This window comes from Pongo pygmaeus, chromosome 21 (genome assembly GCF_028885625.2).
Source record: "Pongo pygmaeus isolate AG05252 chromosome 21, NHGRI_mPonPyg2-v2.0_pri, whole genome shotgun sequence".
NCBI lineage: Eukaryota > Metazoa > Chordata > Mammalia > Primates > Hominidae > Pongo > Pongo pygmaeus.
The window spans coordinates 66,980,606-67,007,278 of NC_072394.2; the positions used below are offsets into that span (position 1 = coordinate 66,980,606).

The window sequence follows — 26,673 nt, forward strand, 5'->3', positions numbered from 1 at the left end:
CAAAAAGCACCCAGGAGATGTTGGAAGAGTGGCAGCGAAGGGGCTGAGGACGTAGGGCAGCTGCTGCAGGGGCCTATCCACACGTTGACCCACTTCCCTGGTGAAAGCACTGCTTTCTGCTCAGCATGGGGGGAGAACCCCTGGCACATCATCCATCAGAGCGTCTTGTTCTGATTCGCCTTCATCTAGCCAGTTCTGTCTCACCCACCCCTGACCACCACCAAGTACTGAGCAGGGAAATGGCAAGGCAGCCACTGTCTGGTACTCAGGAGCGGAGCTCCTCCTCAAGAACAGGGTGCTGTCCAGGCGCAGTGGCTCACACCTGTAATCCCAGCACTTTGGGAGGCCAAGGTGGGTGGATCACCTGAGGTCAGGAGTTTGAGACCAGCCTGGTGAAACATGGTGAAACCCTGTCTCTACCGAAAATACAAAAGAAATTAGCCAGGCATGGTGGCAGGCACCTGTAATCCCAGCTGCTCGGGAGGCTGGGGCAGGAGAATCTTTTGAACCCGGGAGGCGGAGGTTGCAGAGATGGCACTACTGCACTCCAGCCTGGGTCACAGAGTGAGACTCCATTAAAAAAAAAAAAAAAAGAATGGGGCACCTGTTGTAAAACCCTAGAGGATTAAAAAAAAAATTTAAATTGTCATTGCAAAAGTGACATTGTCCATCATACAAACAAACATCACAGAAGTAAATTAAATGAGTTGTGTCCTTAGCCAGAGCTGAGACATGCTAAGAAATTAACCTTACATATTTACCCATGGAGTCTCATTTCCAGTGTCCCTTTTTAAATGTAGATCTACTCTTCCATCTGCTTAATTTGCTATCTGCCTGAAAAATTCCCTTTAACATTTCACATTGTGTGGGTCTGCTAATGAATTCTTTTAGCTTTGTATGTCTGAGAAAAATCTTTCATTGTTTAAAATAAATGACAAAGTTTATTCTTGAGAGCAGTTTGGGGTTTACACAAAATTTGAGCAGATAGTACAAAGAGTTCCCATAGACCCCCTCCTTATTATTAACATCTTGAATCACTGTGGTATGTTATAACAACTAATACACCAATATTGATGCATTACTATTAACTAAAGTCTACAGTTCACATTAGGGTTCACTCTTTATTTTGCAGTTACATGTTTTGTTGTTGTTTTGTGGGTTTTTTTTGGAGACAGGCTCAGGCTCTGTTGGAGTGCAGTGGCACAATCACTGCTCACTGCAGATTCTACCTCCCAGCCTCAAGCGATCCTTCCTACCTCAGCCTCCTGAGTAGCTGGGATTACAGGCACGTGCCACCATGCCCGGCTAATTTTTTTTTTTTTTGTAGTGACGAGGTCTTGCTATGTTGCCAAGGCTGGTCTTGAACTCCTCCTGCCTCAGCCTCCCAAAGTGCTAGGATTACAGGCATGAGCCTCCGCACCTGGCTAGTTATATGGGTTTTCACTAAAGCATAATAACATGTATCCACCATTACAGTATCATAAGAATAGCTTCAGTGCCCTAAAAACCCTCTCCGCTCTGCTTGTTCATCTCTCCCTCTCCCTCCAACCCCAATCCCTGGTAACCATTGATCTTTTCACAGTTTCTACAGTTTTCACTTTTCCCGAATGTCATATCATTGGAATCATATAGTGTTAATATGTAGCCTTTTTATCCTGGTTTCTTTCATTTCGCAATAAGCATTTAAGTTTCCTCCTTGTCTTTTCATGTCTCAGAGCTTATTCTTGTTATCATTGATTCATACTCCATTGCTTAGCATGTGTGAGTTTGTTTATTCATTCACCTATTGAAGGACATCTTAGTTGTTTCCAATTTTTGGAAACTGTGAATACAGCTGTTATAAAAATCTATGTGCAACTTTTTGCATGGACATAGTGGTTGAGTAAGCACCTAGGAGTGCAAATGCTGGATCATAAGGTAAGACTTGTGTCTTTCACAGAGCAGAAGTTTTAATTTTAACAAAATCTACCTTACCAATTTTTACTTTCATGGATTGTGTGTTTGACTTGTCAAAAAAGTCATCACTAAACCCAAGACCACCAGGATTTTCTCCTATATTATTTTGTAGAACTTTTATGTAAAAAGTTTGAGATCTATGTGTAGTTTTTTGGTTTTTTGTTTGCATATGGATGTTCAGTTGTCCCAGCATCATTTGTTGAAAAGACTATTCTTTCTCCATTTAATTGCTTTTGCTCCTTTGTCCAAGAACAGTTGACTGTATTTGTGTGGGTCTATTTCTGAGCTTACTATTCTATCCCATTGATCTGTTTGTCTCTTCTTTTGCCAACACCACACTGTCTTGATTACTGTAACTTTATAGGTCTTGAAATCTGGTTGTGTCAGTCCTGCAACTTTGTTCTTCTTCAGTATTGTGTTGGCCATTCTGGGCATTTTGCCTTTCCATATGCACTTTAGAATCAGTTTGTTGATATCCATGAAATAACTTGCTGAGATTTTGATTGGTGTTGCATTGAATCTACAGATTAAGTTGGAAATAACTGATAGCACTGCTGAGTTTTCCTCTCCACAAACATGGAATATCTGTCTATGTAAATATTTGATTTCTTTTATGAGAGTTTGGTAGTTTTCCTCATATAGACCTTGTACCTATTTTGTTAGGTTTACGCCTAAGCATCCCATTTTTTGGTGCTATTGTAAACAGTATTGTATTTTAAATTTCAAATTCCAATTGTTAATTGCTGGTATATAGGAAAGCAACTGGCTTTTGTTTATAACCTTACATAGTAGTCCCCTATCTGTGGTTTCAGTTACCTGCAGTCAACCACAATTCAAAAACATTAATTGGAAAATTACAGAAATAATTCATAAATTTTAAATCGTGTGCTATTCTGAGTAGTGTGATGCAATCTCGTTCCGTCCTGCTCCATGCTACCCAGTACATGTGCCACCTTTCTGTTCAGCATATCCATGCCATATACACTACCTGCCCATTAATCACTTAGTAGCTGACAGAGAGACCACATTCTTGTAACTTTTATTACAGTATATTGTTATAATTGTTCCATTTTATTATTAGTTATTATTGTTAATCTCTTGCTATGCCTAATTTATAAATTAAACTTTATCATAGATGATCCATGTGTAGGAAAAAACATAGTATATATAGGGTTTGATTCCATCCCTGGTTTCAAGCATTCCTATATGTACTATAGGGTTTGGTACATATCCCCGACAGTGTCTTAGAACAGATCCCCTAAGGATAAGGGGGGGACTGCTCTATCCAGCAACCTTGCTGTAGTCAGTTATTAGTTTCTGGAGTTTTATTGGAGATTCTTCAGGGTATAATACACAGTTAATCTTACCATCTGTGCACAAAGACAGTTTCATTTCTTCCTTCTAAATCTGTAACCCTTATTTTCAAGTCTTATTGCATCAGCTAGGACTTCTGTATGATGTTGAACAGAAGTAGTGAGAGGGGACATTCTTGCCTTGTTCCTGATCTTAAGGAGAAAGGGTCCACTTTCTCACCATTAAGTGTGATATTAGCTGTTGGTTTTCTGTAGATGTTATTTATCAAGTTGAGGAAATGCCCCTCTATTACTAGCTGGGTGAGAATTTTTTTTTTTTTTTGAGATGGAGTCTCACTCTGTCGCCCAGGCTGGAGTGCAGTGGTGCGATCTCGGCTCACTGCAACCACTGACTCCCTGGTTCAAACTATTCTCCTGCCTCAGCCTCCCAAGTAGCTGGGATTACAGGCATGCACCACCATGCCCGGCTAATTTTTGTATTTTTAGTAGAGACGGGGTTTCACCATGTTGGCCAGGATGGTCTCAATCTCCTGACCTCATGATCTGCCCGCCTCGGCCTCCCAAAGTGCTGGGATGACAGGCGTGAGCCACCGTGCCCGGCCAGCTGGGTGAGAATTTTTTAACATGAATGGGTATGGAGTTGTAGTTGGGCATGATGAAAAAAATGTGGAGCTGGATAGTAGTGAGGTTGCACAATAGTGTAAATGTACCTCATGTACACTTAAAAATGGTTAAAATGATAAATGTTTTGTATACTTTACCATAATAAGAATAGTGTATTTCAAAGACAACAACACAACCTCCCACATGTGGCTCTAGCCACTGGCTCCCCAGATACCTGGCCGCACCCCTGCCTCAGGCCCTTGCATGACCTTCCCTCCGTCCCGAGGCTCCTCCTGCAGATACAACAAAGATGAGTGGAGAGATGCAAGGGGATAGGCAAGGGGACACTGAAGACATACTCAGAAAGCTCCCCGTGGCTGGGTGGATAGGCAAGGGGACACTGGAGACATACTCAGAAAGCTCCCCGTGGCTGGGTGTGGGAGAAGCCTGGAGGAGGGTGAGAGTAGCAGTTGGATTCCCATCCACCTTCCTGTGCCTCCCACTAGCTGGTAAGTACAAGAAGCCAGCTAACCTCTTGTAGTTTCAGTTCCCTCATCTGTAAAATGGAGGTATCAGTGTCATCAAGCCAAAGGCTGCCAGGAACCTGCCTGTAATTGAATGAGTTGGGATTATCACTCATTGCAGCGAGAAGGATGCAGATCACGGAGAACTGCAAGGCATCTCAGTAAGAGGTGTCGGGAAAACTTCCTAAAGGTTATGGGCTTGAGTTGGGTGATTTTTTTCATGGATTAGATGCTGTCAGGAATGGGGGAGTGGATGGGGGGAAAGGGTGGTTCTCTGGGCATCTCAGTAGATGTTATCTGTGAGGAGGCCAGGGCAGAAGGAGGCTCAGCTGTAGCTGGTAGAGGAGCGGGGGTCATTGTTACTAACTTGGAGATGATACGTCTTAGATTTTGTGGGTGGCACAGTGACCCTATTTTTATTTGTGCTTAGACAAAATTATGACGTGGCCTTGGATCGTGATGGTGCTCCTCTACAAAATTATTTATGTCCAACAGGAGACCCCATGGCCTCGATCTGAGCGCCAGGCCAGCTCCTGATGTCACGGTCCACTTTTCTTCTTGGAGGTCATACTAGTACCTATTTCATGGAAATAACCCATGTAGAGTGCTCAGTATATACCCTGTGAAGGGTTATGAATGCTGATGGTAGTGGGAGCTGATGTGGAGGGGAATGGTGGAGACACCTTGGAAAACCAAGCATGAGTCTGAAGTTGTGGCAGGCTGGGTCTCACCAACGCAGGCCTCCAACGCAGGCCTCCATTACAACTGTCCCAGCACGGACTGAGTAGCCAGGTTAAACATCAAAAGCTGATTGAGCCAATGCCCTTATACAAAGGTTGGAATGTAACAAAGAGCCCACCAAGAGTTTTGCCTAGGCTTTTCCTGGGCCTTGAAGCATGACAAGATAACGAAGGAACTCTTAACAGGACCCTTTTTAGAATTAAACAAGTTGTATTAGGGATCTGAAGAAACTCCCCAGGCCTCCACAAACAAGTTTATGGGGGTCTAAAGGAATTCCCCATACCATTATGATTTAGCAGGAGACAAGATAAGGGTAATCACCCCAGCACCTAGACCCATTTAGATTAAGTAAACTTACTGAGGCTCCAGAAGAGGGTCTTCAGGACTTCAACCTTAGTCACAGATTAAAAGAAGTTAATCACTTATGTCTTTAGATTACTGCACACTTACATGTAGACATATAGCTTAGAAGGTATACGAGCTTTGGAAAACTTTGTAATTTTGAGTTGGTCTGGTGATAATTTCCAGGCCTTCTCCTTGTAACCGGTTACAGAAATAAAACCTCTCTTACTCTCCAGCTCATTTGCATCTTGTTATTGGGCCAGGAGAAGTAGTAGCCCGACCCTCAGCTGGGTCCAGGAACAAAGGGAGTGTCTGAAGACAGCAGTGATGTGATCACACTGTTTTAGGAGGACCACTCGCCAGAGCCCAGGGGAATGGTGGGAGGGGTGGGGGAGAGGTGAGGGGAGCTGGGACAGGGCAAGGAGGGATGTATGGAGGACGTGTCCCCTGGCAGTAGGAAGAGAGTCAAGGATGACTCCAGGGCTTCTGTAATTTGAAACAGTCACAAATAACCACAAGCTCTCAGGTGGAAGGACACTTAGAGCCCCACGAAGGTCATGAGGTGGTGGGCCGCCTCAGGTCCATGGATCCAGGACCATGGATCAACAAGAGAAGTGAGGTCTCCCTGGGACCACATAACGTGGTGAAGGCAACGGACTTTGGTTTTCAAACTCTGCTCCTAAGTGGAGCTCCAGGGTCTGGGGAGGAATGCGGGGTTAGGAGGGAGGCGGGGACCGGAGACCCAGGCCCACTCGTCCGAAGCAGCGACGCTGGCACTTGCTGCACATACGGGGCGGCTTGCATGGCTGTGCTTGAAGAAAGGGTTCTGCAGCTAAAGCCCATCTGCAAAGCCCCACGCGAAGTTTGGGCAATGGGCTGTGTGAACCCAGAAAATTGGAGACAGGTCTCAGTGAATTTACAAAGTTTATTTTGCCAAGGTTGAGGACGCGCCCGTGACACAACCTCAGGAAGTCCTGACGACATGTGCCCAAGGTGGTCGGGGCACAGCTTGGTTTTATACATTTAGGGAGACATGATACATCCATTAATACATGTAAAAAGTACATTGGTTCGGTCTGGAAAGACGGGACAACTGGAAGCAAAGGCAGGAAGACTCCAAGCGGGGAGGGAGCGTCCAGGTCACAGATAGGTGAGACACCAACGGTTAAATTCTTTTGAGTTTCTGATTTGCCTTTCCAAAGGAGGCAAATCAGATATGTATCTATCTCAGTGAGCAGAGGAGTGACTTTGAATGGAATGGGAAGCAGGCTTGCCCTAAGCAGTTTCCTGCTGGAGTTTTCCTTAGTGATCTTGGGGGCCGGCTGGGTAGGAGGGCCCCAGGGCCGGGTGGCCGTCCAGGTGGCAGGACGGGGGTCCCAGGGCGGCTGTGCTTGGTACTGGGAGGCCGCCCGAGGGCAGCGCCGGCCCCGAGTCAGCCGCCGCAGGGCACCCTGGAGATGCGGAACGCCCCCAGCCGTGGGTCAGCAAAGGCGTCTCAGGTGACCTTCGGGGAGGGCTTCTGAAGCAGCCTGTGCGGGGTCCGTCCTGGCTGAGCAGTGCGCGGACGGCGCGCCCACGAGACTCGGACCGGGCCTAGGGCTCAGCGAGCTCTCAGCGGGGCGGGCGGACGCAAGCAGCCCAGGGAAGTCGGGCCCGCCCTACGCCGCCATCACCCCTTTAAGTGCCAGGCCCGCGGCGCATGCGCAGTCAGGCCGTTGTGCGCAGGCGCAGAGGCGGCGGCGGCGACGGCGGATGTTTACGGCGGCCGAGGTTGGAGCGGCGCTGCTCGGCCGCGGACACACGAGGGACGCGCCCGAGGAGCTGCAGGTGGCAGCCCAGGCGGTCCGAACCCGTCGGCCGGCCGAGTCTGGAGGTAGAGCCGCCGCCGCCGCCCCTCGGCCCGGCCTGCGGCGAGCGGGTGGTGTGTCCCCTCGGCCCCTTCCCTCCTCCTTCCCCACCCCCGGCACCCCTGCGCCCGGAGCGCTCCTCTGGGGGCGTCGCTCCTCCCCACCTCGGGCACCCTCACCTCCCCCCAGCGGCCTCCAGGGCGCCCCGCGTTTCTCCCTCCGAGCGCTCGCGGTTTCCCGTCGGTCTCTCCCGTTGCTCACTCACACTCTTGGGTCTAGTTAGTCCAGACCTGCAGCTTGTCCTTGATTTCCCAAGTGGGAAACGTTTGCAATTCCAAGGCAAGCCAAGAGCTAAGGTTTAAAACAAAGTCCGCCTTGGACCCTTTCAGAAGATGACAGGATTTTTTAAAAAATAGTTGCGCCACCCCCCCCGCCCCCGCCCCGTGCCTTGGAGATAGTAAGAATTGGAGCAGAGCACTGGGACTTCAATTCACGCATGGAAAGAGATCTTTGTTAGTTGGAGGAAGGAGAACTTGCCTGAGCTTCGTGCCTTTGTTTTGTTTTTGTGAGAAGGATGTGTCTCCTAAATGAATGTTTGCTCCAGCGTTGCATCTCAAATAAGTCACCTAAATATCCACACCCTCTTTATCCACCCCTTCTTTACTCGTGTGACTAGAACAGTTTTCATTTTTCTTCTCAAGGGAATGGCTAAACAGCTCCGATCTGGGCGTTTGATAGACTGTCATTCAAGAATGAGTGAAGTTGAGGTGCCTGTAAGCAACTCAGAAATTGTTGTGGCCGTGCTTGGGGGAACTAGAGCCCTACACTCAGGTGATGAGAGACCTCAGAGGTGACCGATCCAGGGCCTTTCTCCCTGCGGCACCCCAGCTTGTACCTCCAGTGGAACTTGGCTGGGCTTATCAAGAGCTCCTTTCATTCACTGCAACTTCATTTGTTAGAAAGCTTCTCTGTGTATTTAGTAGGCATTGTCTCCAACATGTGCCACTGGTCTGGCTTTTGTTAGGCCCATTAATAGTGTACATATGACAGCCTTTCTAGTACAGGTGCTCCTCGACTTACGGTGGGGTCGCATCCCAGTAAACACATCGTTAAACCTGAAGTCGAACCATCCGAAGTCGGAGACCATCTGTATTTGAAAAAAGTCGCTTTGCATTCCTTGTAAGAGTTCTGGTTTTCAAGGTGAGAAATCTGTGTGTTTGTTTGATCATTCTGCCCAAAGGAGATGTGGCTTTGGGTCCTTTTCCCCACTCATCTTCCACAGTGAATTACTTTGTCCATATTACCCTTAAGAAGTGACATCCAGGTTGGAATGTGATCTTCCATATGTAGCCTCCCAAAACCCCATTACCATAGCTTCATGCTTGTGTTGACACAGCCACAATCACAACCTCCTCAGGTGTCAGTTCTGAGACCTTGCCATGCCTGTCGCCACTCAGCAAGTGTTCTTCATGTGCCCTGGCAGTTGGCATTGTAAGGAGCAGCCGGTTGTCATGGACTGTTGCTAGTTACCACAGAGTAGTGAATTATATTAAGGATTAATTACAGCAGACAATGTGCACAGTATCATCGAGTGCAGGGTTCTAAAAATGATTCTACACTTTTACTTTGAAAAATTGGATTTGACTAGATTGTAGAATCTAGGTGAAAATGATAGGATTTGGTTTGGCGAAGAGCTTAGTTTGTCGTCGGTGTTTTTGGTGACATCATGACTGATCACATCGATGGTTTCCAGTGCGAGGGAGTGTTAGATTACCAGACAAAGATGGTAATAAATATCAGACCCCACAGCTATTCACATGGATCCTACCAATGGCAATAGGTATAGATAGGGTTACCCCATCGTCAAAAGATTACCAGTGTGTTGTGTGGTAAAGAACGTTGCTGTCTTGAGTATTTTTAAAGGCTGCACTGGTGTGGTATTAAAAACACAGGCCTTTTGCCATACAGTCCTGGGTTTGAATGCAGCCCCCTCCTCACAAACTGGCTATGTGATCGTGAACAAATTAACCAGCCAGCTCCAATTTGCTTCTTAATGTTGTGAAGTGTAAATGAGGCCATGACTGGCAGGTGGTACCTGGAAAAAGGTGCTTGTTTTTACTAAAAAGCTGTCTGAACTTTCAAATTAAGGCAGAGTTCAAAATAAGTGATAGTTAGTGGAAAATGAAACCTATCCAACATACAGTTTGAGGTTACCCTCTAAAAATATGGCATTGAGACCGAATGTTGGAACATTATATACAGGCTTCTGGGTGAAGAGGTGGCTTTGACTGAGGAGGGCATGCGATTTCCAGCTCTTTTCCTAAATAGACCCTTAAGCATCCAAACACATGATTCCGCTTTTAACCACTGACCCAAATTTTAAGATGGCTGTGCTAGGCTAGGGTGCAGCCTCAGAACTAAGTGGCTTATCCAGGATTAAAGTTGACCTCATTAGGACTTAATTCCATCTAAGTCTAAGTCAGCTGGCTATGGACCATAATCTAACAAGGGCTCCGAAACAATTCAAAAAATTCAAAAAGGGTGTGAAAATTTAATGACTGGACCATCCTATTGATTTGCAAAACCTAATATTCAGCTCTAAAATCTTGAGTGTGAAGATTGAGTGTTCCACCATAAAAATAGAAGAGAATTTGTGTTAAGCTATACCCTTCACACTTTTTGTTCACTTGTAAGAAACTATGTGGTTATTTTCATTCCTGGGAAAACCTCCCACCGCTGTCTCCAGTTGTGTACGTGGGTGTGTATGAAATCCGCCCCAGGCCCCTCGCCACCCCACAGTATTTCTTTACGATCCTCATTCTACTGTTAGAAATGCAGAGGAATGTGAGGAGGAAAGCAAGTATAAACATCATAATTATAACAGGTTGTTAAAAAGGTTGTGTTCATTTCAGAAAACGTCTTCATGAGGTCTGGTGGTCTTTTTCCCCGACAATTTGTATCTGGTGTTTTGCAAAGCATTACCATTTTGTGAAGTTAAAGCAGTTACTTTGAAAAAGTTACATGGGGTGAGTATAAAATTGGAAAGGGCATTTTTGTAGTTGTAAGAAGAGTAAGACTTCTCCACATGAAAAAGTATTTTCTTGTAAATTAGATGAAGCTACCCTGTATTTTAATAGTTAGGCTCAGAGGTGACACATGCTGCGCTTTATCTTCTTGAAGGCAGGTTGAGAGAAGGTAAGACAAGTAGTTGTTATTTTTAAAGAGCTGGGAAAGCTGTGTATCATGCAATTGAGAAGGGGCTGTAGGAAGTTGTGGTAGCAGCCCCTCCTACACTTAAACTTTAGCCAGGAAGCTGATTTTGCATTTGTTAGAAGAAGGTATTTGTCACAGTACGTTCAATTTGGGAAGAATGTTTTCTTGCTGTTTTTGTCTAAAAGTTGAACATCAAAATATCCAAATCAACAGGTCAAATGGATTGCTTGACTTGGGTGGGTACTTTTGTGTATGTTGTGGATATGGAATTCTCAGATGTAATATAGGACACCACCTAAATTATTTTTTCTTTTTTCTTTTCTTTTCTTTTTTTTTTTTTTGAGACAGTCTTGCTCTGTTCCGCAAGCTGGAGTGCAGTGGCACGAGCTCTGCTCACTGCAACCTCTGCCTCCTGGGTTCAAGCGATTCTCCTCCCTCAGCCTCGCCAGTAGCTGGGATTACAGGCATCCACCAGCATGCCTGGCTAATTTTTGTATTTTCAGTAGAGACGGGGTTTCACCATGTTGGCCAGGCTGTTCTCGAACTCCTGACCTCAGGTGATCCACCCTCCTCGGCCTCCCAAAGTGCTGGGATTACAGTCATGAGCCACCGCACCTGGCCTAAATTTGAATTTCAAATAAACATCGAATAATTTTTAGTATTGTTGTTTACCGTAATTTCCAATTGAACTGGGATTTTTTTTCCTTCTAAATCTGGCATCTCTGGGTGGGGCAGGGGATGAGGTGGGTGTTGACAGAAGATAATCTATCTATTGTTTTCAGTATTCAGAATTTCAAATTAGTATCTGTTTAGAACTTTTATTGTTCTGCTCTTACCTTTAACATAAATCGCTCTTTTTAAAAATTTTTAATTATAGTATTGCCTAAGTGTAATCTTGAACATGGGCGGTGCTGTGAGTGCTGGTGAAGACAATGATGAGCTGATAGATAATTTGAAAGAAGCACAGTATATCCGGACTGAACTGGTAGAGCAGGCTTTCAGAGCTATCGATCGTGCAGACTATTATCTTGAAGAATTTAAAGAAAATGCTTATAAAGACTTGGCTTGGAAGCATGGAAACATTCACCTCTCAGCCCCGTGCATCTACTCGGAGGTGATGGAAGCCCTAGATCTGCAGCCTGGACTCTCATTTCTGAACCTGGGCAGTGGCACTGGATATCTCAGCTCCATGGTGGGCCTCATTCTAGGTAAGTGTGGAAGGAGAGTCTGAAAACTCATCTGTCTCGGGGAAGGAGGCATCTCCTTTGACAGAAAATGTAGTCTGCTAATGGCCTGCCTGGGTCGAGGCCACAGCCTTCCCAGCAGTTATCTGACATTGCCACGTCACTGGGTGGTGGATAGAGGGATGAGGGAGGAAGGCCTGCATTCATCTCATGGGCCCCAGATTCTCCAGAGGGACCTCTCCTGTTCTCTGTCCCCTCTTCCTGTACTGCCACAGCCTGTACTGTGCACCTGCCCTCTGGACAGCGGAGGACAAAGACAGTTGTGTAAATCTTGACCCCACTATGATTTCTTGATTTAATTTTATCACTGAGTCTTCCTTGTCATTCCTTCTCTAAATCGATGGTAATTAACTTTAAAGTCCTTTCGGAGTACTTCTAAGCAGTTTTTGTTTTGTTGGTTTTTTTTTGGTTTGTTGGAGCACAGAGTCGTGCTCCATCGCCTAGGCTGGAGTGCCGTGACATGAACAAGGCCCACTGCAGCCTTGACCTCCTGGGCTCTAGCAATCCTCCTGAGTACCTAGGGCCACAGGCACGCACCACCACACTTGGCTAATTTTTAAATTATTTTTAGAGACGGGGTCTCGCCATGTTTCCCAGGCTGGTCTCAAATTCCTGGGTGCCAGCTCTCCACCTGCCTCAGCCTCCCAAAGTGCTGGGATTACAGGCATGAGCCACCATGCCTGGCCTACTTTTTTGTTTTAATACTAAGAGTAATACCTGTAGATTTTAAAATTAGTTTCAGGGATGGAAGGGATTTCACAGGTTATCTTATTTGAAGCTGTTTAGCCTATTTTCCCAAACAAATGAGTTGTGAGACTGCATGTGGGAATATGGCTATTTTTAATAATAGCAGATAACTAAGGAAAAACATCACTTGGTGCAAAATGCTGCGGGGGGCAGGGAAGGCATCTGTTTTTAACTCAGTAAGGTGGAGAGGTTTTGCCGGAGGGGTGATAGGAGCCGATCTGTACTGTAAAACCTTGCTCTAAACAGGAAGCAGGGGCCAGGCTGCTGAGGCAAGCTGGCTGAGAAGACACTGGATGAAACCAGTGCAGAGAAGCTGGAGTCTGTATTTTTTCTAAATCCTGTTAGAACTGACAAGATTTATGGATGGACTGTATATGGTTGTGAAAGAAACATCAGGAATGTGGCTTGGCTTGGTGGTTCATGCCTGTAATCCCAGCCTTTTGGGAGGCTGAGGTCAGAGGATCGCTTGATCGCTTCAAGACTGCAGTGAGCTATGATTGCGCCACTGCACTCCAGCCTAGGTGACAGAGTGAGACCCCGTCTGTAATTGATTTTTGTGGATATGGAATGATAATTTTTTTTTTTTTCTAAGTCTGTATAAATTGGAATTTGGTGAAGTTTTGAGACCGATTATTTTGGCTTTAGGCTATAGATTGCTACCTTAAGGTATAAAAATGTGTAGATTTTTATAATGCTTTTTGACCTTAACTTCGATTGAGACTGTGGTGATCCCCGTGCTTTGAGAAGAGAACACAGTGCCCAGATTATTTATCACTTTTGAATTGGGGAATTGTGATTTCCTCCAGTGTAGCTGAAAAATAGGAGCTATAGCTAAGGTAGAGCCTTGGGGAGAAATAGGTGATCAAGCTGACTAGATTAGAAATACTATAGAAAAGAGCCAAAATGCTTAGGAAAAGATGACTTAAAGTAAGCCTGAAATGGCCGGGTGCGGTGGCTCACGCCTGTACTCTCAGCACTTTGGGAGGCCGAGGCAGGTAGATGGCTTGAGGTCTGGAGTTCAAGACCAACCTGGCCAATGTGGTGAAACCCTGTCTCTAACAAAAGTATAAAAAATTAGCCGGGTGTGGTGGTGCGCACCTATAATCCCAGCTACTCAGGAGGCTGAGGCTGGAGAATCACTTGAACCTGGGAGGCGAAGGTTACAGTGAGCAGAGATGGTGCCACTGCACTCCAGTCTGGCTAACAGAGCCAGACTCCATCTCAAAAAGAAAAAAAAAAGTAAGCCTGAAATGGCCTTGCTGTACTTGACATCCCCTAGAAGTTATAAGGAAAGGCTTCCAACTTGATACGGTTGCTTCTCTTTCCTGAATCCCCTGTTTACTGAGAATTTCATTGGATTTTGGGAGGAGAGAGGTCTGAAGGAAGGAAAGGCCTGTTTTCTGCTGTAATGGATGTAACATGCTGCTTTGATGCAGTTGAAGGAAGTGACTTCAGGGTTTGCTGTCATGGATGAGTGTCTTGGCTGCGTCTTCAGATGCTGCAGCTTATTCAAGCTTAACAGCACTTTGTGCAGAGCACTGCAGAGTGAAACCTCGTTGGCTTCCCAGTGCCTGTGAATGTGGGTCTCTCATCTGACAGAGCTCTTTACTGTGACCCCCCCACGGCCTTTCACGTGGTCTGAGCTGCATCCTGGGTCCGTCCTGTCCCTCTGCTTGCTCTGTGGGCTCCTCTCCCCTTTGCTCAGGGCTGTCCTTACCTTTGTTTGTCATCAACCAGGGGAGAATACAGTAGCTACTAAGAGATGGTGACTCATAAGTCACCTACCTGAAAAGTGCTGTGTGATTAGGAAGCTGGGCAGACCTAGGAGCGGCTCTGCCAGGGGGGCCTTGCTGCTCTGGCTTCATGCCATGTTCCAGTGCTGAGTCCCAGGTGCCGTGTTCCTGACATCCCCTGGCCACCCTGTGTCCTCCTTCCCTGCTAGTCATCTTTTTATGAAGCAGGTGGGTCGAGGTATTTGTGTTCCTACTGTTTGGTGTTAAGCTTCTTGGGAATAGGAACCATATCTCATATCTGTTATTAGAATTAACTGCTTATTAAGTGTTTGATAGTGAAGGTGAGGGGTCAGTGAAAATAAGATGAGTGGGAAAAATCAAGCAGCTATTTTTGGTCTCTGGCACAGTGGCAGAGTCGGGAATTGAAGTCAGGGAGTTGTCAGAAGGTCTTAACCTTCAGAGTAATTCAGGATTTGATGTTGTAAATAGTGAAAAGTGAAACTCTCAGGTAGGGTGTATTTTGACGAGGTAATGTTTTAGCAGCAGCTCTGTGTATGAAATATGTTGAGAGAAAAGAGCAGCAGGTACGGTTGTCCAAATGGGGGCCGGGGAAGCCTTGGCCTGGGCTGGTGGCTGTTGTACTAGGAGGGCCCACATGGTGCAAAGGTGTGGGATGCACAGAAGGTTGCCCATTTCTCAGCATTTCTGTTAGATTGTAGGGTCCAGTGCTACATGATCACTGTAGTATATCTGTCTACCAAGTAAAGTCCTACGTGCCCTGTGATTTTTACATGTAGATTTAAAAAGTTGACGTGTAACTTACCCATAGTAAATGAACAAGTGGGAAGTGTGAATCCTGGTGGACTTTTACATATGCATCCACCGCCATATAAACTCCACCCACAGCAAGATGCAGAGTTGAATCAGCACCCCAAAAGGCTCCCATGCCCGCTCCTCCTTCTAGAAGGTTCACCAGTGTTGCATCTTCCAGAAAGGTGGTGAGTGTTTTGCCTTTGTTGGCACAGATGAATTTTGCCCGATTTTTACCTTCGTGTAAGTGGATTCCCACAACAGAGAGACTCATTTAAGTTGAGTGTCAATACTTTGTTCTCAGTTAACGTAGGGGCAGTTTTATGTCGGGGGAGCTCTTTCATCATTAAGTGGACTTGTAACATTTCTCAGTTTTATTTCAAATTACTGATAAATACCCTTTGATATAAAAAATGTTTCATTGTGACTTGGAAGCATAGTTTTATCTTAATGATGATGATTGAATCCTGTTTTGTGAATATTATAATGCACACATCTGAGTGTTTTGGGGAACTCTTCAGGGAAAACAGAGTCGTCTTAAATGTTACCTCTGGACACACAGGTGAGGCCTGTGTCAGCTCCCCTTGCAAATACGTGTTTCTTCTTTAGTTCATTAGTAAGACTTGAGCACTTGGTTTGTTTCCATTTTCAAATGATTCTTTAAAAGTTTGAGAGCAGAGAAGCCCAGGCCTCAAGTATTTATGATGTGGTGAGCCGTGATACTGTGATGAGACTTCAAAACTTTGTGAATGTCTGTAGTTACACATGTTAAATCAGATGTGTTACAGTTGGTAGAAGTGAACAAATGAGCAAGAGTTCTCGCTCTGGTTTTACATGTTTTCTTATTCTTAAACCTTTTAGGTCCTTTTGGTGTGAACCATGGGGTGGAACTTCACTCAGATGTGATAGAGTATGCAAAGCAGAAACTGGACTTCTTCATCAGAACAAGTGATAGTTTTGACAAGTAAGATGAAATACTATCCATTGGCTCAGATAATGTGAATTATAATTTTACAAAGTTTTGATCAGATAGAAAGAAATCACGTGGTAGCAAATGTAATTAAACTGTGGTAGGATGATTCTAGTGCCTGTTCTAATTTTTAAAAAAGATTCTGTGTTTTGAGGGTTTTAGGGTATTTCAAACTGTTACACGTACATAAGTTGTTCATTTGCTCAATTTTCATGTTTCCTATTTAAGACAACTGTTTACCACCTAATTTTTCCTAAAATAAAATTGTTGCATTTGTCTCTAAACAGTATATATAACTAGCTTTTGCCATTTTAAAATAAGGCATTAAAGTTCTTATCTTAGGGATTAAAATTTTTAGAAACACCAAGTGCAGTTTCACCACCCCCACATTTCACTCATTGTGTAGTATTAATAGATCTTACATAAGATGATAAGAAGATGACAGAGATAACAGCGACTGGAGATTATGTGAAATTTGGATAAAACTTTTGATATTCACTTTCATACTATTTTGTTTGGCATTTCTAGAGTTCTAGTTATATAGTGTAATTCTTTTTGGAAGTAATTCTTGGACATTTGTAATTCTTTTCTTCCAGCTCCTCGCACTGTAAACTGTATTACATTGCTGTTGGATTTTAACCTGTGGTTAGCATAGATTTACTGTATAGACTTGTTGCAATGTGATACTTTTAGTTGCAGGAAGCATTTTTTACTTCCAGGTTTGACTTCTGTGAACCTTCCTTTGTTACTGGGAATTGCCTGGAGATTTCTCCGGATTGTTCTCAGTATGATCGTGTATACTGTGGGGCTGGTGTGCAGAAAGAACATGAAGAGTACATGAAGAATCTTCTCAAAGTGGGAGGGATCCTTGTCATGCCACTGGAAGAGAAGGTCAGATTCCCTTCATAACTGACATTTTTGCACACTGTGTGCCAAGGTCTGTTCTAGGCAGTGTATGGATACTTACTCTTTTAACAATTTCCTGCATTTCACAAATGAGGAAACAGAGGCAGGGACAGGTGAGGGAGATGTCGGGTCATGCACATGCCCTAGGTGGGGCCAGAACCTGACTCAGGTGGGTACTTCAGAGCCTGCACGTGAAACCCTTTTCTCCACCTTCCTTCTCTCTCCCTCTTTTTCCTTCTTCTATCCCTTCCCCCTCACCTCCCTCTTCCTTCTGCTTCTGCTTCCCCCCAGCTGTTCTGAGTTTTAATTCTAATTGTTAATCTATTATAATTGTTCTGTTGTTAGAATTATCTATAAAATTATTAGAGTAATTCTATTCTCATCATTAGTCTAATTGTTAAATGCCTTGATGTTATGCATTTTACAGGAATCCTTTGCTTAGTGAGAGTCTTGTCCAAGTTTGCTGTTTGGTCATGCATATTTGTCTGTGTTACTGTATTTCACTGGGAAAAATAGTTTATAGTAAGTGAACAGATTAATCAGACATGAATTGGTCACCAAGAAGAATGTCTCCTAGTCACAAAGAACTAGGAAACACAAATAATAAAAATTAGGAGGTTTTAATTGTTTTAATAAAAATTTGGAGATGAGATCTTGCTCTGTCATCCAGGCTGGAGTACAGTGGCATGATAATAGCTCACTGTAACTTCAAACTCCTGGGCTCAAGTGACCCTTCCACCTCAGCATCCCAAGTAGCTGGCACTGTAGGCACGTGCTGCCATGCCCAGATAAATTAATTTTTTAAAATATTTATTTATTTATTTATTTAGAGACGGAGTCTCGCTCTGTCGCCCAGGCTGGAGTGCAGTGGCGCGATCTCAGCTTAGTGCAACCTCCGCTTCCTGGGTTCAAGCGATTATCCTGCCTCAGCCTTCTGAGTAGCTGGGATTACAGGTGCGTGCCACCACACCCAGCTAATTTTTGTATTTGTAGTAGAGACAGGGTTTCACCATGTTGGTCAGGCTGGTCTCAGAGCTCCTGACCTCATGATCCGCCCACCTCGGCTTCCCAAAGTGCTGGGATTACAGGTGTGAGCCACCACGCCCGGCCTAATTTTATTTTTTTAGTGACGGGCTCTCACTGTGTTGCCCAGGCTGATCACAAACTCCTGGCCTCAAGCAATTGCCTTACCTCAGCCTCCAGCGTTGTTGGCATGAGCCATCACACCTGGCAGAATATTGTGTTAAATGTCTTTGCTTATACAAGTGATATTACAGATCTTTGTTGCTATACAAAATGCATTGGATTTTTTATTGGAATTGTATCATCTCGATAATTTGAGGATTGTGGCCATCTTTACAATGTTTCATCTGCTTATCTAGAATATGAAATAGGGGTTTATATAGTTTTATTTAAGGTTTTATACATCATTTATTGATTATATTGAAATACTTGGTTTTCATTATAACTAGAAATTCTTTTAAAAATGTTTAAATAAACATATGTTTTGCTGGTATACAAGAATGTTTGTTGATATTTGCTTAGTACATGGCTACTTAATCCTTTTAGTTATAAGATTCATGACATAGAATCTTAGTTTTTAGAGGATTTACTGACTTAGATATTTTTAGAAAAGGCCAGCATATAATCATAGCATGAAAGAACTGACCAAAAATAGTTTTGTGACCTGTGTAGGCCACTTGGAGACTGACCCAGCCACACAGAGCGCACAAAGGGTCATGTCTGATTGTGGTCTCTGGTGCTCCTAATACTTTAATTCAAAAGAAATGTTTTGATGACCTGCACTGGACTGCGTTAAGCCACCAGATTCCTGTGCTTTCATGGGGGTGATATCAGGGCAGGGCTCATTTAAACACTTCAGTATTTGTCTCCAAAGCATGAGGATAATTGCCCAGGCATCCAAGATGACAAGTTTGCATTTAAAAAAGTAACAGGGATTCTGTAACAGTATCTGTTACTACAGTGCCTATCAGGACGTAGCCACCCTCCCAATAACAACAGGTCAGGATTCAGTTGGTTGTTAACGTGTCTGGAGTTACTTTTTACTTTAGAACAGACCCCCTTTTCACCCTCAATATTGACTTTTCTGGAGAGTGCTAGAGCATGTCTTATAAGAATCTCCACACTGGCTATGTGGTTGTTTCCTCTTGCTATTCTATATCTAGTTTCTCTATAATATATAATTTCTGTAAACAGAAGTTAGGCCTAGGGCCTGAATATATTCAGGTTAAGCATCTTTGCAGGAATATTCAAAAGATAGATGTACTTCATGGCACGTCACATTAGGGGTCCGTATGTCAAGATATTTCGTTTTATTGTAAGCATATCTATATATTTTTATAGTATGTATAGGAATGATTACATATGAGCTATTTAGTAGCCAATTCTTTTGAATATTCTTATTTTGTCTCTGGGATAGTTGACTAAGATAACACGCACAGGTCCTTCAGCTTGGGAAACCAAAAAGATTCTTGCTGTTTCTTTTGCTCCTCTGATCCAGCCCTGCCATTCAGAGTCAGGAAAATCAAGACTTGTCCAGTTACGTAAGTATACCAATCTTTACTTATTTTATCTTTTAGATCTTTTTCGTCTGGTTAGATTTTAAAAGGAAACAAAATTTATAAAGAACCTTTTGATATTAAAAAGCACCCCTCCCATGCTGAAACTGTAAAATTCTATAAGCAATTTCAGGCATTAAAAAAATTATAATCTATTTTTAACCTATTTCAGGTTATTTTAGCCGTCTTTTAAATCTGCAAAGAGCTGTTGCCGGTCACGCCATTGAGAGCCGAGGACGCACATAAAAGGGAGCTCATTTTGCCATGTGGGAGACTTAGCCTATTTGCCACCTCCACTGGGAGGGGCTTACAGAGAGAGCCATCAGCCAGAGGGTTCCCACAGAGTCATGGGGCTTCTGCTCCCCAAGGCGCCAAGCGCCTGCTGCCTCATGGTAGACAAGGGTAGAGAACACAGTCCAGCTAATCTGCTGGGGTATGATAGGAGACTTTCTGTGGAAACTTACACAGCCGAGCCTTTGTGTTTCACTGTTTCAGGGTGCAAACTGAGCAAGGAACGGATACCAGGGCCAGCACGACAGCAAAACCTCCTAATGTTTTAAAATTTAAACGGCTCACACAGAAGTGAGAGTTCCAATTGATTATATTTAAAATAAAACTATCAGGATGCTCTCTGATCATTTAGAAAATTTGGAAAATGCAAAAAATAATAGGAAGGGAAAAGTTTTGCATAATCCCACCACCCAGAGACAATACATTTTGGCAAATCTCTTCCAGAAAGGTTTTTTGATTTATTAGGAATCACCTATTAAATGATTACACTTTGCTTTGGTCTCTACTAAGTATGGGTTCTAAGAAATAGATACGGTTCTTGAAATTTGATAATGAGCAACAATAGGACATGCAAAACGGTTAATTAGGGTTAATGAGGGTTAATGAGGGTTAATTAGGGAAGGTTTGGCAGAGGATGATGTCTGTGCTTGGCCTTCAAGGGCAAAAGGAATTCCCTAAAGAGAGAAGAAAGGGGAGAGAAGTGCCAGCAGTGGCAGGGCAGAAATCAAAATGCGTGTTCCCCGTGTAGTCAGAGTTGGGACTGGTGGGAGAAACTACTGGTATGTAGGCTAGAATTGGGTTTATCATGTAGGCTGGGGAGAGCTATCAGATGCTTTAAATAAAAGATACAGGGCCTGTGTATCCTGGATAAGCCTGGTGGTCGGGTGGAGGGTGAATCTGTCAAGTGCGTGCTCTGAAAGTCTCACCAGAATAACCTTTTAAGTAACTGCCGCCCTTGGTGGGGAGGGCACCAGCTTCCAGAGCCTTAGCAGAGTTTGGGAAGGCAGGGGCATCTTTGGGGTATTGATGAGACTTTTTGAGGGTCTGGTTGGAATGAGCCGTTCCCTGTGAGGGCTTCATGTGGCTGGTTAAGAATCAGGACAATGTGGTAGGCAGTTTGGATGCTTGTTTTGAGGAGATGGCTTTGAAGAGAGTGTTAGATGATCAACATTAATGTGATGCTTTTAGAGTTTCTGAAGTGACCCGTTGAGTTATTTGCAACTTTTCTTTTCCTGGGCCAGTTTCCTAGACTAGTAAAGTCATGTTTGTGAAGACAGTGGAGTAGAAAACTCTGTGAGTATACACATACGTGATATGGGATCATGTGAGTGTAGATGCGTGGTGTGGGGTGTGTAAGTTTAGACCTGCACGATATGGGGGTCAAAGTGAGTGTAGTGTGGGGTCGTGAGAGTGTGGACGTGCACAGTGTGGGGTCATGTGTGGACATTTGCAGTGTGGGGTAATGCGTGTGTGGGTATGCGCGGTGTGGGGTCCTGTGAGTGCGGGCACGCGTGGTGTGGGGTCATGGGTGCCGGCGTGTGCGGTGTGGGGTTGTGTGTGGCGTGCATCGTGTGGGGTCGTGAGGGTGCGGGCGTGTGTGGTGTGGGGTCGTGAGGGTGCGGGCGTGTGTGGTGTGGGGTCGTGAGGGTGCGGGCGTGCATGCTGTGGGGTCGTGAGTTCGGGCGTGCACGTGTGGGGTCGTGAGGGTGCGGGCGTGTGTGGTGTGGGGTTGTGGGAGTGCACGGTGTGGGGTCGTGAGTTCAGGCGTGCGCGGTGTGGGGTCGTGTGAGTACGGAAATGCATGGTGTGGGATCTTGTGAGTGTAGATATGTGTGGTGTGGGGTGGACGGGTTAGCTTTCAGATTGAATGGACACAGGACACATTGGAAGCAGGAACAAGTGGAAAGCTGTTGAAATTTTCCAGGCGAGAGAGAAAGATAAAAACTAAGACACTGGCTTCTACAGTGGAGAAGATTCAGTGATACGTACAATGATTACAGTCCTTCTCAGGAAGGGCATGTGAGGTGTTCATTGTCTGTAGTAGACCTGGGTCTATGGGAGGCTCAGGATTCTGGTCCGGACTGGGTTAGAACCTTGGGAGCTATTGGCTGGCCTCTGTTATTTAAAGGCACAGAATGGATGTAAAACCAAGGCCTAGCAGTCATACTGAGATGGGGAAATGGTGGAAATTGGAACCTTAGGGAGCAGCACTGGGCTGGATGGAAGAGGAAGAGCCTGCAAGAGAGAAGAGCTGCTGAGGTCAGAGGGAGTGGCTGTGCCTTGGGCCAGGGGAGCAGTGAGCCACGTTCCTTATCCTAAGCAGACTCTGGAGATCTGGAGAGGCCAGAGCTGAAGGCCGGGACCCCGAGGGCCTCGGAAGGAGTTGTTTCAGCCTCTTGGGGCAACAGCCAGATCCCAGTGGCTCTGGAAGTAATCTGTCTAGATGTGGGATGATGAAGGAGGGAAGGATGGCTGCACTTGAGGAGGGAGTCGGGTCACAGATGGGGCAAGAGGCACTATCGTGGTGTTGAGTGAAGAGAAAGGGTTGAAGACGAAGTGCCGGAGCCTGTCTTGGAGAAAGGAGAAGGGACCTCTCGTCCGTGGAGTCAGAAAAGCAGGAAAGGTTGAAGGGAGAAGGTGCTACTTACTCGCTACCAAGGGCCTGGGACACAAGCCTGTTTGAGGGTTTCCGAAGAACAGTGGAGATTGCTGAGATTCTGTGCTGGCCTTTCTGACTTTGGTAATAAACATTGTGCACAACACAAGAGCTCTCCCTATAGTGCAGACTGTTATTCTTTGGAGAGGTTGAGTATTGGAGGGAAAAGTGATGCTGATTTTCAGTTTAATGTAATTTTCCCTTTGAGAAATATTGCCTGCATGAAATTGTGAGCTTTAATTGTCAAATATTCTTTCTCCTTGGTGTGCTTTGGAGTTTTTGTTTTTTCTGAAAAATGTTTGGATTTGCATTTCTCTACTTTAATAAAAATGGAACAAATATTCAATGTGTAAATAACTATGAAAATATTAATAGATAAAAGAATATTAGGCCGGGCACAGTGGCTCATGCCTGTAATCCCAGCACTTTGGGAGGCTGAGGTGGGCAGATCACTTGATGTCAGGAGTTTGAGACCATCCTGGCCAACATGGTTGAAACCCCGTCTCTACTAAAAATACAAAAATTAGGTGGGCGTGGTGGTGCATGCCTGTAATCCCAGCTACTGGGGAGGTTGAGGCGGGAGGATCACTTGAACCCAGGAGACGGAGGTTGCAGTAAGTCGAGATCACACCCTTGCGCCCCAGCCTGGGTGACAGAGTAAGACTCTGTCTCCAAAAACAGAATGTTGGAGGCATATTCACTCTATTACTAGTAGGTGGGTATTAATATACACATGAACACAGCAAATAATAGAATAATGAAACTAGGCTGTCAGGAAGACAAACTGTGACCCAGGTGTTGATTCCACCACTGATTAATATAGCCAAGCAATATTGCTTCCTCTCCCTTTCAAAGTTAAGAATTGATGGATTTGAAAATGTCTTTTGAAAAGTACCATATGATTGTAAATTAGAGCACTAATTGACATTTGCTTAGCATGCTCTCATATTCTTGTAACATATTCATAAATTTGCCAGTTAATTCAAATGATGTTACGGGTCTTAGATGTGTAGGCATTGTGGTAGTGTCACTCAGATGAGTTTGACTGTGTCTCACTCTTTTGTGCTGCAGCACCAGTGGCAGTTCGCAGCCTCCAGGACTTGGCTCGCATTGCCATCCGGGGCACCATTAAAAAGATTATTCATCAGGAAACTGTGAGCAAAAACGGAAACGGACTAAAGAACACCCCCAGGTTTAAACGAAGGAGAGTTCGCCGCCGTCGAATGGAAACGATTGTCTTTTTGGACAAAGAAGTCTTTGCCAGTCGGATTTCCAACCCCTCAGATGACAACAGCTGTGAAGACTTGGAAGAGGAACGGAGGGAAGAAGAAGAGAAGACCCCGCCTGAAACAAAGCCAGACCCCCCAGTGAACTTCCTACGCCAGAAGGTCCTGAGCCTCCCTCTGCCAGATCCCCTGAAATACTACTTGCTCTATTACAGAGAAAAATAAGTCTCCTGTTTGAAAGGGGGAAATAGGAAGAGCAGATTGCTGAGTCTGAAGTTCGTGCTGCCTATGTGCTGTTGAAGGGTCACCTGGAGGCAGACGTGGGGAAGGGAACTGCTGGGCTCATCCACACCATGGTTTTCTTCTTCTAGTTCCTGATTGACCTCTAAAATTCTGTTCAGTTGTATGATTTCTTACATAGTTCCACAAGACTTTTATTGCATAGAAGATTGTTTTCCCAAAGTGGAGAGAATCTTCATAGAGAAAAAGAGAAGGCTGTTTGTTTTTCAGCTCTGAGGAAACACTGAAGTGTGTGTAAGAGAGACCGTTTGATGACCGTCCCTCGTACAACATGCACATTACTCACTAAAAATGAAAACTGAAGTGGAAACTAACCTGTGTTGCTTATAAAGTGTGAAAGCACAAGCTTATAAATGTATAAAATCTTTTCTGGGTGTGACGCACCTGCGTCCAAGTTTGAATTTTTATGATATGTGCCACTTAATTACTGGCACTGAGTATCACTGAATTTCTTAGTTTTCTAGTGGGGAAACATTATTGAGAAGCCCTCCCTTATTTTAAGTAAGTTAATTAAATCTTACATGAGTTGTCAGTTGTAATTGTTCGAAGGAAAAATTTTGATGGGGTGGAGGAATCAATTGCTAGATAATCTTTCTGGAATTCCGGGAGAATTCCAAAGAGGTTTTTTTTTTTTTTAAATGACATCTTTTGATACCTTTAAAAGAACCACTGTCAAGTAATCCTTAGAAGAATATCCTGGAAAAGGAAGCAAATTTTTTCCTGTGTGTAAGCAATAAGTGAAGTTAACATTTGCCCTAACCGTAGGGATGATTCTTTACCCAGTTTTAAAGCCCATCATGGTATTCTAAGGTGTTGACACCCTCCATCCTCAGAGCAGGTAGAAAATATTAAATACACTGGGGACTCTAGGTAGAAAGGAAATAGACTGGGGACTCTATGATGGACAGCCTGTGCTTTTTGACTTCAGTTTGCTATTTTTCTGTGATCACATTAGAGTACTGATTCATAGATTCTATCTTTTATAATTCTGGAGAAAAAGATTTGTTAGTTTTGTAATTTTTTTGTAAGAGCAAATGTATGTATTTTAGTAGCTCCATTGCATGAGAACAGTGTAACTCACACTGACTGGTGATATCAGCCTTCTCTGGGCCTTGTGTGTGGAGAGCTTTCTATCTTACCAAGTGGTAGGGCTAAAAGAACAGCAGCCTTTTTGGTAATCACATAGCAGAATGATCAGAGTTACATTGCTTATTCCAAAACATTGGTTCTTTTTAAAACTTTTTTTTTACCCAAAGAAAAGAATAATATAAATTACTAACAATAAACATAAATTCAGAGTGTTGATGTAGGATTCAGTGTCCAGAGTTTATTTTTAATCTTTTAATCCTCAGCTTCTTGGGAGTTGCTGGGCTTCAGGGTCTCTGTGGTTTCGCCAGCTTAGCTTGAGCTCTGGTTATTTTGGATCTTTTCTGCTTTTTTAAGTAACTGAGTCATTTTTACCACACAGTCCAGTTTGCATGTATAGCTAGGAAACATGTATTGCTCTAGATTGGACAGTTTAAGTCATTTTGAAGAAAGTGAGTTCATAGTTGTTGCCTTTTAACTCATAGTCAAGCTTCATTCTTTCAAAGAGAAATGTGTGGTTTTCATTTACTTGCTAATATTTTGTAGTTTGGAGATCCTTGTGGCCATTATTCTAACTGATATGTAGACACTTGGAAATTTTTGGACATAATATTAAATGGGTGGTATCTGTGAAATTGGTTATATTAGGTGGCTTGACTAATGTTTTTTCTATAATTGTATGTGGACTGCATTTTTTAAAAAACCGCATTTGCCTTTATGCTAGATTGTAAAAAATTATATTAGAATGCATAAGACATGTTTTTCCTTCATATGCAAGACTTTTACTAGCATTTCCTATTTCTGTGTTGTCAGTGTGTGATTTTTAAACCAGAATTTGGTTTAAAAAAATATGGTGGTAATATATGTGAGAAATAGTTTGGCGTTTACCTTATGAAAATAAAGGATTGTAAGTAAGGTTTCCTGTGCACCTGATACCAGAATTCAGTATAATACACTACTTTCTGTTTTCAAACAGATCAATCATAATATAGTCTGTATTGTCTGTAAGATCTATCTTGTAAACCACATTGACAACTATTTACTTTTGAGTAGTTTGTATTTTAATATGTGACTTTTGTCTTGAAAAGTAGTAAAGCCATAGACTTGTGCAAAACAAATTTCAAGTTTATAGATATTAAGTTTGTAATGTAAGAATCAAATGTGTATGTAAAAATACTTTTTACCAGTCTGGAACTTGGGAAAATCCCGGGAATTTGAAACATAGATTTTAATGAGCTGGTAAACAGAAATCATGTCAATAAAGGTAGTCAGGATATTTTATCCTTAGCATTGCTTCTGCATCCTGTGTGAGATTCAAATTCTTGAATATGTTCTTTTCAAAATCTTAAGAAAAGAACCTTTTTTCTTTATTAACATCATGTGTTTACTTTCAGCAAATATTTGTATTACTGCTTGATTCTGTGACATTCACAATAGATGTAGAGAAGGCATTATTTTTCATTAATAAATGTGAAATTGGAATGGACAAATGGAGAAGTGGCTGGCTCCAAGTACATAAGAGAATACGGCCTTGAAGATTGCGGTCAACGTTTTTTGGCATAATTTTCCCACATTCAACTTTTTAA

At 43.7% G+C, this 26,673-nt stretch overlaps 1 protein-coding gene across 10 annotated transcripts; it reads left to right on the top strand.

Annotated features, from left to right (window-relative positions):
- Positions 1 to 7,180: 7,180 nt before the first annotated feature.
- PCMTD2 (protein-L-isoaspartate (D-aspartate) O-methyltransferase domain containing 2) lies at positions 7,181 to 26,388 on the top strand. Of its 10 annotated transcripts, none has more exons than XM_054467718.2 (8): positions 7,202 to 7,352; positions 8,377 to 8,526; positions 10,239 to 10,352; positions 11,417 to 11,747; positions 15,935 to 16,037; positions 16,763 to 16,934; positions 19,390 to 19,513; positions 23,547 to 26,388. In XM_054467718.2, the coding sequence occupies exons 4-8, from the start codon at positions 11,441 to 11,443 to the stop codon at positions 23,924 to 23,926; spliced, it is 1,086 nt and encodes a 361-aa protein (XP_054323693.1). In that variant the 5' UTR covers positions 7,202 to 7,352; positions 8,377 to 8,526; positions 10,239 to 10,352; positions 11,417 to 11,440; the 3' UTR covers positions 23,927 to 26,388. The 10 variants fall into 10 exon arrangements, with proteins under 10 accessions (XP_054323691.1, XP_063515491.1, XP_054323694.1 ...); XM_063659422.1 differs by having other exon boundaries at positions 19,471 to 19,513; XM_063659420.1 differs by having other exon boundaries at positions 7,208 to 7,352; positions 8,391 to 8,526.
- The last annotated feature ends 285 nt before the right edge of the window (positions 26,389 to 26,673 follow it).

Excerpts from the sequence above, each read along its gene's own strand:
- PCMTD2 (XM_054467716.2), top strand. The coding sequence starts at position 11,441 with ATGGGCGGTGCTGTGAGTGCTGGTGAAGACAATGATGAGCTGATAGAT. Across the intron at positions 16,038-16,762 it reads ACAAGTGATAGTTTTGACAA|GTTTGACTTCTGTGAACCTT; the intron begins GTAAGATGAAAT and ends TTTTACTTCCAG. Across the intron at positions 16,935-19,389 it reads TCATGCCACTGGAAGAGAAG|TTGACTAAGATAACACGCAC; the intron begins GTCAGATTCCCT and ends TCTCTGGGATAG.